Source organism: Microtus pennsylvanicus, chromosome 19 (genome assembly GCF_037038515.1).
Source record: "Microtus pennsylvanicus isolate mMicPen1 chromosome 19, mMicPen1.hap1, whole genome shotgun sequence".
Lineage (NCBI taxonomy): Eukaryota > Metazoa > Chordata > Mammalia > Rodentia > Cricetidae > Microtus > Microtus pennsylvanicus.
The window spans coordinates 5,370,732-5,383,068 of record NC_134597.1 but is presented as its reverse complement, the minus strand read 5'-3'; the positions used below and the strand labels follow the sequence as shown (position 1 = coordinate 5,383,068).

At 41.8% G+C, this 12,337-nt stretch overlaps 1 protein-coding gene across 1 annotated transcript in view; it reads left to right on the top strand.

Annotated features, from left to right (window-relative positions):
• The window catches only part of Col28a1 (collagen type XXVIII alpha 1 chain), a 158,296-nt gene extending 146,580 nt beyond the window's left edge, over positions 1–11,716 (top strand). The window contains exons 34-35 of the mRNA XM_075953716.1: positions 9,322–9,502; positions 10,896–11,716. Of these exons, the coding sequence (XP_075809831.1) occupies positions 9,322–9,502; positions 10,896–11,065 (351 nt within the window). The 3' untranslated portion in view covers positions 11,066–11,716. The remainder of the gene's footprint in view (positions 1–9,321; positions 9,503–10,895) is intronic.
• The last annotated feature ends 621 nt before the right edge of the window (positions 11,717–12,337 follow it).

Here is a 12,337-nt window from a genome sequence, read left to right as displayed (position 1 = left end):
AGTGTGTTTTCAATACACAAAACTCAATCCAAAGTAAAATGTATTTATAAAAGCAGATGGAGATGAAGATTTGGCCCAGAAGTTTTTTTCTGGACCCTGTCTATCTAAAACATGTTTAAAGGAAATTATAAACAATAATGTATGGCCAGAGATGTATCCTTTTGACATTCTGACTTGATTCCTTTGCAGTCTGCAAAATCTATACTAGAGAGCCACATGACTGAGTGACAATCAATCAATCAATCATTAAACTGTAACACTTTAAGTAAGTTGTTTTAGCCATTGTTCAATTTCTGTGAAGAGACACTATGACCATGCCAACTCTCATAAAGAAAAGCATTTAATTGGGGCTGGCTTACAGCTCCAGAGGTTTAGTCCATTTTTATCATGGTGGGAAGTTTGGCAGCACACAAGCAGACGTGGTGCTCGAGAGGTAGCTGAGATTTTTGCATCTGGATCTACAGACAACAGGAAGAGTTAGAGAAACACTGGGCCTGACTTGAGCACTTGAAACCCCAAAGCCCACCTGCAGTGACACCCTTCCTCCAAGACCATACACCTTCTCCAACAAGGCCACACCTCCTAAACCCTATCAAATTCAAATCTATGAGCCTATTGGGGGTCATTATTATTTAAGGCACTACATGTAAGCTGGCAAGTTTTTGTTGTGCTATATCCATGACTATCCTTGTGACATATATGCCACTGTCTAAGAGAAGATTTCTCTGTGTGTGACTTATCATTTGCTCTTCTAGCTGAGCCATGTGATCAATTTCCCAAGAGGCATTTTGACATTTTCCAACGTTTTCCTTAAAGAGAACAAGCCCAGGTTTCGTCCAATAAGCAGGGTATAAACAGACCTTTTACTCTCTGAGCCGCAGTGTGTTTATGATAACGCCAGTGATTCCCAGGAGCACATCTTGGCAATTCACTGCCATCCATGTGTTACCCTTGACCCCATGCATTTACAGAAAGCTTGAAGAGCACAGGATGTACTGATGCCCTGAGAGTGGTAGCAGAAAAAGCCGGAAGCACAAGAAGTGGGGCAATTGCTTTCAGGAAGGGAAGTAGGAAATTCTGCAGTCTACTGAGGCTATGGGGAAAAATAAGATGGGATGGTTTAAATCACCAATATTTTCACAGTTCTGACAACCGGATGTCTGAATCTGATGTTCATCTCACTTCTTGGCTTACAAGCAGATGCTTCTTGATACCTTCTCATATGATGGAGAGACAGCTCTTATATCTCTTCTTAGAAAAGCACTGAAGGCATTCACCTGAGCCCCCTATCACCCTATTGCTTCCCAAAGCCCCCACCTTTAAACACCTTTGCACTGGGCAGTCCAAATTTTAATACGTGAATTTTGGAGGAACACAAATTTGGTCCATAAAAAGGAACTGATATTTATCTCATAATGGATTGTCATTAGTAATTTCTTAAAGGAAGATTAGAGGGAAAGGTGCTTATAGCACAGGGAGCATGGAAGAAGGGCAGGGTGGGGTCTAAAGTTCACGTATGGCACCTCAAGAGAAGAGAAAACCTTCAGTCCAGTAGTGGGCTGGTGTGTAATGTGGCAGAATGGAGAAATTTAAAGATGGACAGGTACTTTGACAACTAATTAGAAATGGATTCGTATGTCATGCCAAGGAGTTTGAACTCCATCCACAGACTAGGCAGCCATGTGGTAGCAGTGTGTAAAGCAAAGGTCATGTGATCATGATTAGTTCCCAGAAGGAGTAACTGGTTATCGTGTGGAAAATAGGAAAGGGTACAGAGATGGGAGGCGGAGGTACGAGATAGGTAAGAGTCTTGGTGAGGGATTATAAGCCAAGCAGGGGCAGTGGGAATAAGAGGGTATAGACTGGGGAGCTTTCTCTAGGTAGAATTAGCAGGATTTGATGAGTTGGCAATTAGAGCAAAGGTGGGTTTGGCCTGACCATGGGTCACTAGTTTAGGGATAAGATAGATTGAAATATCATAACTACAAGGAAGACTGCATGAGGGGGTGGGGGATGGGGTACGACTTTTTCAAAGAAAGGCAATGGAGTTTGTTTGTGCCATGTTCAGAGCCTTGGTAGCATCCCAGGATAAGTTACTATAGGAATGAGGAACAAGAAGACCGCATGCCTTCGGGATGGTATTCTAGGAATTCTGATCACCCTGGGAGAAGTGACTTTAACATATCTGAACAGGTGAAGCACTTTAGCTGAGGGTGGGGGTAGTGTGACATGGGAAGCGTGCAATGGATCTGAACTTCTTAGAATGCTTTTTGAAATAGATTCTCTTAGTAGAAGAGTTTGTAAGCAATCAGTTTTCCAGTAACTACTTAGTCTGATCAGACATATGTACATTTATACTCAGATTAAACTTTAGAGATACCTGAGAAATCTCATTGATTAAAGACAGATGTACATGCACAGAAATGAAATGTTATTATAACTATGTGTGTATATAAATAGTTATTGTCTTAGTCACTGTTTCATTGCTGTGAAGAGACACCATGACCAAGGTAATTCTTATAAAAGAAAGCATTTAACTGGGGTTTGCTTACAGTTTTAGAGGATTAGTCCACAATCATCATGGTGAGAAGCAGACAGTCATAGCACTGGAGGAGCTGAGAGCTTTACCTCTTAAGCCACAAACAGGCAACAAACAGAGAGAGACAGAGAGAGAGAGAGAGAGAGAGAGAGAGAGAGAGAGAGAGAGAGAGAGAAGAGAGACAGAGAGAGAGACAGAGAGAGAGACAGAGAGAGAGACAGAGAGAGAGACAGAGACAGAGAGAGAAGGAGGAGGAGGAAAGGAGAGGAGAGAAGAGAAGAGGAGAGGAGAGACAAAGACAGATCAGACAGACAGACAGACAGACTGAACCTGAACCTGGGATGGGAGTTTGAACCCTCAAAGCCAACTCCAGTGATACACCGCTTCAAACAAGGCCACACCTGCTAAATCTTCCCAAACAGTTCCACTCACTGAGGACCAAGCATTTAAACATATGAGCCTATGAGCGGCATTTTCATTCAAAACACCCAGTCATATTCTGTGCATGAGTATCTATCTGTATGGCTATCACATCCAAGCATCTAAAATAAAGTGAATTAATCAAAAGCTTTAGGTTCTCAAATTGTTCCCAAGTCTATTACAGGCCATGCTGTGAAGTAGGTGAACGCTCCTAGAAGCTCCATCTCTTTTTCTTTTCTGTGTCTTTTTCCTTGCTTTTTTGTCTCTTTTACCACTTCATTTAGACACTGAGTTCCAACTGTCATTTCTTCTTCCTTCTACAAAAAAAAAAATCTGTTCTCGAGGGAGAAATGAAATGAATTACTTACACTTTTGAGAGAAATCTAAGTTGGTGGTGTCTAACCCGTCAAGCATTCATTGAACTGTGGCAGGAGACTTGGTGCTGACTGAGGTGTCCTCTCAATATCCGAGAGCAGGTATGCTGAGAAGTGAAGATAGCAGAGGGGATCCTGCTTCATAGCTTGTAGGCCTCCGCCGCTTCTCTTGTAGACCGGGAGCTACCCGAGATTACACAGCATACTCTATCCCTCTTCTCGGGCAACCTGTAACTTAGTATTAATAACTAGGTATGCATGCAGGTATGTGCCTTGAGTTTCCTAATGGACTGAAATCCCTTGAGGCCGCACTCCGCACCTAATTAAACTTCATTTAATTACATGTATAAGACTTAAAATTATGCTTAGTTTTCTATCTAGTAGACATTCGAGTCACGCTTATAGAAGAAATAAATGCTATATACCAGCTATTGGCCTAAAAGAAAAATCCGCAGCTTTTCTTCAGTGAAAAGTACCAATTACGCTGTTATAAAAATTACAAACATAAAAAGATCCTAGGATCCCAGTAGCTCAGGAAGTAAGACCAACAAATTTTTGGTTGGGTTGGTTTTTTTTGAGACAGGGTCTCACTATGTAGTCCTGGCTGTGCTGACACTCGCATGTATACTAAATTGTCCTTGAACTCTACCGAGATCCAGCTGCCTCTGCCTCCAAAGTGCTGGGACTAAAGGTGTGTGCCACTCTACCTAGACTGACCATTAATAAATGAGAACTCGTGAAACTAAAAGATTCTATTTAGGTAAGAGACAGCCTACAGAATAGTAAAATACCTTTACCACCCATATATCTAACAAAGAGTTAAACAGTTAATATATCTAGAATATACAAAGTACTGCCCCATCAAGAAAATAAAAAAAAAACTCAATTTATTTTATTTTGAGGAGTTCTTAAAAAAATGAGACACAAATGGCTAAGAAACATTTAAGAAATGTTGAAAATATTTAGTCATAAAAACCATTTTGAATTTCATCTTACCCTAGTCAGAGCAGTTAAGTTTTAAAATGACGACAAATGCTGACATAGGCTGTGCAGAGAGGAACCTGCGCTCGCTGCTGGTGTGAGTAGGAACTGGTGTGATCGTTATGGAAATGGGTGTAGAAGTTCCTCAAACATCCACAATAGGTCTACCATACATTCAACTCTACCCCTCTCTGACATCTATAGAACGAACTCTGTATCCTACTGTCTTAGTCGAGTCTCTATTGATGTGACAAAACATCACGACCAAAAATCAAACTCAGCTTACAATTCTGCAACACTGTTCACCATTGAAGAACATCAGCACAAGAACTCAAACAGGGAAGGGACCTGGTGCAGGAGCTGATGCAGAGGTTGTAGGGAGTGCTGCTTCCTGGATTGCTCATCATGGTTTGCTCAGTTTGCTTTCTTATACAACCCAGGACCACCAGCCCAGGGGTGGAAACACCCACAATAAGCTGGGCCTTTCCACATCAATCACTAATTAAGAAAATGTTTTACTGTTCAATCTTAGGGAGGTAATTTCTCAATTAAGGTTCCTTCCTTTCATATAACTCTAGTGTGTGTGTCAAGTTGTCATAAGACTAGTCAGCAAACCTCCTATACCTGCTCTTCCATGAACATTGCTGCCCTATTCACAATAGCCAGGAAATGGAAACCACCTATGTTTCCATCATCAACTGATAAATATGATTATAAAAATGTGGTACACTCATACAGTGGAATATTATTCAGCTGTTAAGAAAAATGAAGTTTGTAGGAAAATGGACGGAGTTAGACACTATCATTCTGAGTGAGGAAACTCAGACTCAGAAAGACAAACATCACATGTTTTATCGTTGTGTATGTGACCTTTGAATCTTCAGATATGCGTGTTCCAAATTTGGAATACCCACAGAGGTCTGGAAATTAGTGAGGGGCCGTGGAGAGAACTCCCATGTAGGGGAGAGAGAATATAGTGATATGAAGGGTTAGGGGAGAATAATGACATAGGAAGGTTTAAGTGGAGTGTGGGGGTGGGGAGACAGGATAGAAGAGAAAAAATGAGAGGGAAAAATAACCAAAACACCCAGCAAAAACTTTCTACTGTAGATGCTTCCTAAATATTTGATGCTATTAATAATGTTAACACTTCATGTTTATTTATTTTTCTTCACTTAGACAGTTGGGTCAAGATTTTCATGGTATAAATGAAAGCAAGGCAGAGAAATCAATTAAACATCGACTTGTCAGGTCAATAATTATATCCAGTAACGGTCCATTAATTCCGTAAGCATCTTCATTTCCTGTGTGAAGTTACTTTCCACGATTCTAAATGAATTAATAATTAGTGTCTGTACATGAGTGTTAATCCGTTTGAACTGGTTTCTAACAGGGTTCTTTAATTTTGAAGAAGTAGCAAGGAATGAAATATTATCTACTCTTGAAAAAAATTCCTTCTCAACTGCATATAACTTAGATAACTGACAGCCAGACCACTCTTTCCCTGGAGGAGGAGGATGTGCAGTTTCTGTACATAATGGCTCCCTAGCAACCAGATGACTGACACAGCCAAACTCGTGTGGGATGAGCCCCAGGGGTACCTTTATTACCAGCCAGAGAAGATGTTGTGGAGGAAGCAGGGAAGAGAGTTACCCCTCTTGCTGATATCATCCTGACATCTTCAATGCTAGCAGCCAGTCTACAGAACTCCTCTGCACCAATGTACATTGCAGAGATCAGCACAGGCCTGGCATCTGCTGTGCCATCATGTGCACTAGCCAAATGCTTCTGTCTCCAGTTCTTCCTCTCTCTGTGCTCACCGTGCGTTTCGAGGTCACCCAAACAAGCCATTTCTGAACGAGCCTCCATTGAGAATTTTTTAAGGTGGGGGCTTATTTTGTAGTCTGAGCTGGCCTGAAGCTCACTATGTACCCTAGGCTGGCCCCAAATTTATGGCCGTCCTCCTGCTTAAGCCACCTATGTGCTGCGATTACAGACTTGAGCCAACATGCCTAGTCTCGACTGGAACATCCTCAGAGAACTGCTACCTTGGACAGGTTCAGACTTGATGCTGGAATTAAATATATTGCTTCCTCTCGGTAGTCCTCAGCTCTGAGGTGACACTATTCAATCCTCCACCCATGTTCTTCAACATTTCCTTCGTGGTCCAAGTTGGGACTTGTCTTCTCCACCCCCACCAGGCACTTTCTAGTGAGTAGGTTTCAGATTCACTCATCCTGAAAATTTAAAGCAACCCTTTCCGAATTCACTCTGCTCTTCTGTTAATATCCTATTTACTGCTATCTGCGCATAATAAAATTATCCCTTTTAGGCTAGTGTCTTCTGTTTTGTCTTTCTCTTGCCTTTGGCTTTTTACACTCTGCATATTTCTGTCTCTTTTACTCTTCCTTTCCCTCCATTTCCATTTCCCTTTCTTCCTCCTCCCCTCCCTCTCTTCTCATTCTCTCTCCTACTTCAGCCTCCTTCCCTCTTGCTGTAGTTCCTATCACCTGAAGCAACCTGCCTCTGCAGACACCAACCTGCCTCTGCAGAAGGCCACCAAATACCTGTCACTGTGTAAGTGCTGACGGACCTCCAAGAAGAGTTCCCACCAGCGGTAGTTCATCTAGGAGGAATCCAGGAAAGCCAGACAGGCACCTTTGAAGGTGTTGGCTCCTTGAAGGTGCTGGCTATGGAGCCAACACCCACCAGGTGACCTACCATCCTAAGTCTGAACACAGCAGTCTGTGTACTTGTTTTCTCAAAAGAATACCAACCAGACCACAGAGTTATTTCTTTTATTATTTTATGTGCATGAGTGTTTTGCCTGCATATATATATGTGTGAGTGTGTGTGTGTGTGTGTGTGTGTGTGTGTGTGTGTGTGTGTACCATGTGAGTGGCTGGAGCCCTCGGAGGTCAAAAGAAGATGCTGGATCTCCATGTGACTGGAGCTGTAGATGGCTGTGAGCTGCCATGTGGGTGCTGGGAGTTGAACCCAGGTCCTCTGCAAGAACAAATGCTTCTAACGACTGAGCCAACTCTCCAGCTCTGCATTTGCTTTTGGACAGTGCGACAGAGCAGAAACGGACAGAGGAATGGGCTGGCTTATGATTTCATGCCCATGCTTTCTGACTCGCTTTCAGACCGTGTCTGTCAGGCTACACACCAAGTTATACTCCCAGCCTGCATTTTGTTGTTGCTAAAAATACACTCACATAGGAAAAAAAAATCGAGTAGAGAAAACATATCAGCAGCAATTATCTGTGAGTAGAACTGCTTCTGATTTCTATTCTGTTCTTTCGCTTGTCCATTATTTTCTAAAATTCCTTTCAGCAAACATGTTTGCTTCTGTAAAAAGGAAGAAAAATTTTAAATTGCCAACCGCAACAATCCCACATTTGTTTAATAGTCTCAAATTGTACAGAAGACTGAAGAAATTATTTTCGTTTATAGAAGACAGTTAATTGTGTCTATTCTGAAACATGGTAAGATGTTACAGTTGTAGAAGTTCCTGAATGATCAAGTGATTTAGGAAATAATAGGCATTTCTACGTGGAGAAAAGAGGAACTTCTCAGCCCTCTGGAGCTCTGTAAAGATTCAAAAGCAGAGGAAATTCCGTTAAGGCAGTGATTTTCAGCCTGTGGGTCATGACCCCTTTAGAAGTTAAATATCAGATATTGTGCATACCAGATATTTTTATTACAATTAATAATAGTAGCAAAATTGCAGCTATGAAGTATCAGTGAAAATAATTGTATGATGGGGGCTCACCACAGCATGAGGAACTGTATTAAAGGGTTGCAGCATTATGAAGGTTGAGAACCACTGCTGTTAGGAAACCATGCTGCCCAGAGCACGGGACACTCCCCTCAGAGACCCTCTGTTCCCATTGTAGGCGGCTGCCAGCGGCTTTGCTTTTGGTAAAGTGGCAATGGGAAAGAAGAGAACAACCGTGTTTCTTTCCAGGGTCTGAATCTTTCTCCCTTCCCGTTGGAGAATAGGGGACTGAACCCTTTCCTTCCAGTCGTAGAATGTTCTATCCTAAGATAGTAAGGGACATGCATCCATTAGTACTCAGATTAAAGTGTGCTTGCTGGATTGGGTATGTGAGTATGTGTGCATGTTTTTGTATGCGTGTGCATAGGGAACCAATGCTGCAAAGCAGTAAATAACCAGGCCATCTAACGATGACAGCTGGCTCTGTTCACTGTCTGCTGGACTCCCTGCTTCAAAAAGATTCAGAAAAATAACTTTATGGAACTTGTGTGCCTTAGAGATCAGTGTTTCTTGGAATTTTTATAAGTTAAGTGACATACACAGAGGGCTTTATTTGGGTTCTGGGCGAACGCAGAAGAAGGCGCAAGATTTTCAGCGGGGATTGTGCAAGCAATCAAATGCGCTGCTACAGTACTTTCATTTAAATGTTGCATCCTCTGTCTGTTGTCCCAATTCTCTGACTCAAAATTTATTGAGTTCTGGGTAGATATTTTGAAATATCTCAGCAAGATCTGTAGTGTTGAGAAATGGAGTAAAAAAGACCAGAAAATGCTAAATTAGTGTTGATTTTTCTTATTCATAGCAACAACTAAGAGAAGAATGAAGACTATCTCTTTCCAGCCTTACATATTTTATGCTCAACATGCATGCAATTCTCCCTAGAAGTTCTCAGCAGAACATCTGTGCCCAGATGTAGACAAAGAGTGTGTATACACTAGAATCCATACGAAGTGGCAGCAAAGTCAATCCTTCTTTAATCAGGGCTGGGGCATGAGTCTGCGAGCTTGACTTGAGATAGTCAGTATTGGACAGCTGGTGTGACACACAATGACAAACTTTTGTCTACATTTTCCAAGAAATCAGTTAGCCTTGTTGAGTTGACATCAGAAACAAAAAAAAAAAAAATGTAATGTTATGTTTTTTCTTCTTTCTTTTGTGTGTGGGTCTGTGTGTGTGTGTGTGTGTGTGTGTGTGTGTGTGTGTGTGTGTGTGTGTGTGTGTATGTAGTTTAATGTCTCTAGAGGCCAGAATGAAGAAGTTGAACCTTCCGCATTGACTGAGGCTGGTAACTTGGCTGTCCCTACCCCACCTGAGACCACCACATTTGAGCCATTGTTCAGCAGCCCCGAGGGAACAGAAATCAGAAATCCCAATTTGATTTTACAGTCAGAAAAGTCTTTGTACAAAGGTAAGAGACATCTGCCACACAGCTGCTGTATCCACAACGTGAGGGAGGCACACGAGAGCGGTCTCTAGAATGTCCTCTGAGGAAATGCTCTAACTTAACAGGGAAGACAACGCCAGCTCTGACTGAGTCATATGGAACTCGAGAGGCAGCTCTCTGGGGAGGAAGTGTCGTTATTGAAAAGACACAGCAAAGAGTTTAACCTGAACATTTAGATTTAGATTTTTTCCCCCTGTTGCCTTGGCCTCACCTGCTCTGTGTTCTTCTCAAATGTAGAGATTTGGGGTTTTGATCCTTGGTTGTATAACTTAGATCCTGATCCAGCAGCAGATTTTCTATGAGTTACTATATATACATAGAGAAACACTATGTATGTTTTGCCACATACAAAAAAAATGACAATATCCAGGTCCAACAGAAGCTTAGATGGACTTGAAAACAGGTTCCGGGACATGTTCTTTAGTTCTTGAGGTAGGGGTTGTGTAGATCTGTTCTTTTCTGTTAGGTGTAGGGAGTTTTCATAGCAGAAGCAGATTTAGAGCTCAGTTTTTTAAAAATATGCTAAGACACACTCCAAACGTGAGGAGAAGTGGGTGGAGTTGGAGTGAAGACTGGCTTTGTTACAGAGACAAGGCTTATGATGTGTGATCCATCTCCAAGAGAGCAAGTCATAGCAACTGGTTTCTGTTTGTCTGACTTTTCTTACCTTGGGATAATTTCTTCCGGTAAAAAATAAGAATCAAGGCACTCTGCATTGTTGATCAATAAAAAGGGATTTAATAAATTGGAGGCTCTGATTAAATTAACAGAATAAGGACTTATTATTTTGACTTTCCTATAGGAGTGCACTCCCGAAGTTCACGGTAACTGGCGTGAGATGGTCATGCCCTGTCTTTTTGGGTTTGCAACAGTTGTCTTTTAAAAGAGAACTGTAATATCAACTTCCCTTTGGTGCTTGTGTGTTATGTAAGTAAAAGACAGAAGTTCTGTGACGGAAACAATAGTCCACATTTGTGATACCAGCCTTTAGGAAGAGGAGAGTAGCTTGGGCTACCTAATGAGACTGTTTGTAAAAATCTGTCTTCTCCTGTCAGCTGATTCCCCGGGGATATTAGTTAATGGATTCTCACGTACACCTTCTTGGAAATGTGCAGTTTAATGGAGTTTCATAAAAATGAAATTGAGGGATGGATTGCAGCGGTGGGCAGAATATTTGGGGTAATACAGAACCCTCCCTTCAATAACTTAGACACATGTTTCTCAACTGGCTGTTACTATGTATAAAGAATTAGAAGTTTATACTACTTCACTGCATAAAGCTTTTGTTTTCTGTTTTCCCTGATGTCTTCATTTAGAAAATCACCTCTAGTAATCTCCACCCCCCTTTTCTCCCTAGACCCAAGATGCGGGGAAGCCCTGAAACCCGGCAACTGTGGAGACTATGTAGTTCGGTGGTATTATGACAAACAGGTCAACTCCTGTGCCCGCTTTTGGTTCAGCGGCTGCAACGGCTCTGGAAACAGATTCCACAGTGAAAAGGAATGCCAAGAAACCTGCATTAAATGATGAAGAAGGGCACTAGCCTGCTTCATGCAGCGGTTTAGAAAGAGCCCAACACAAACCGTGCATATCAGCACGTACACTAAGTAGTGATAGTTCCTAAGTGTATAGACTACTCACAACCACCGCCTATAATGTATAATACAGGATATAATGTTACTAACTGCTCACTCAGGGGAGAAGGCTAAGGCTCTCATGATGTTAGTGGCGTCTCAGCTGTCACCCAGCTGATGGGTGGAAGTACTGGGGATCTGGACTCAGTGTGTGACTTTAGAACACACGCTTTGTCTGCCTCACAGCCTTCAGCGTGGCCCGGATTCCTGATCGTTCTATTCCACATATGATGTCAGATCAAACCCCACCCTGCCTGTGCCCCAGCTCTTACAGCTCCTTCAAGGCCCAGTCAGTGGAGAAGACTTTGTGATGGGAAAGACTTTGGTTGGGGAGTCGGAAGGGGTGAGAAGTTTACATGTGAGTGCGGGGATAATGCCTGAGGACGGCGGGTGAGGACGGAGTGAAGAAAGAACCCCAAAGTGATAGCAGAGATCCTACGGCAAACGGACACTTCCATTCCTCCTTGGTATCAAAGCCTTCTGTATGCTTAAACTATGTAAAAACAAACAAACAAATAAATAAAGCAGGTTTTAGAGGTTTGAATGAGGCTCAATTTTACTGTGAGGGAACGAGAATTAGGCTGGCCATTTTGTAATGATTTTGTTGCACCCAGTGTGAGAAGGCTGAACGTTCTGAGATGGCATTTTAACACATCTACAAGGTGCTGTCTTCTCCCCAGCCTGCCACTCATTCAAGCTGGGCACCAAAATGCTCCAGACTAAGGAAATGGACAAATAGCCAAGCTGTCAAAAGCAACATACCAGAGGTTTCCATGGTGTAATTAAAATTGTATTATGTAATATTTTTATTAAAAAAGAATACATACAACATGTCTGTCAGTTTTAAAACAGGATGAGACCGGCAGTAACCACATCACCTACAGATTAGACCAAAGTGCTGACTCTCTGGATCCTGATTTGCCTCTTCCTTGCTACCCTTTTATCCCAGGCGTAATTTTACATGTAAAACTAATCTTACCTCTATGGATGCTTAAACAATATATAGTTAGTCTTGCATAGCTTGTAGCTTTGTAAGAATGTATTTTAGACATCTACAAGTTGATATTTTAATTTAACTTTATAATTAGCCCATGTTTTACCATAAATAAATACGTTCCCAAATAATTTATTACTTAGATGCTAGAGACAACTTTTACTGAAATAT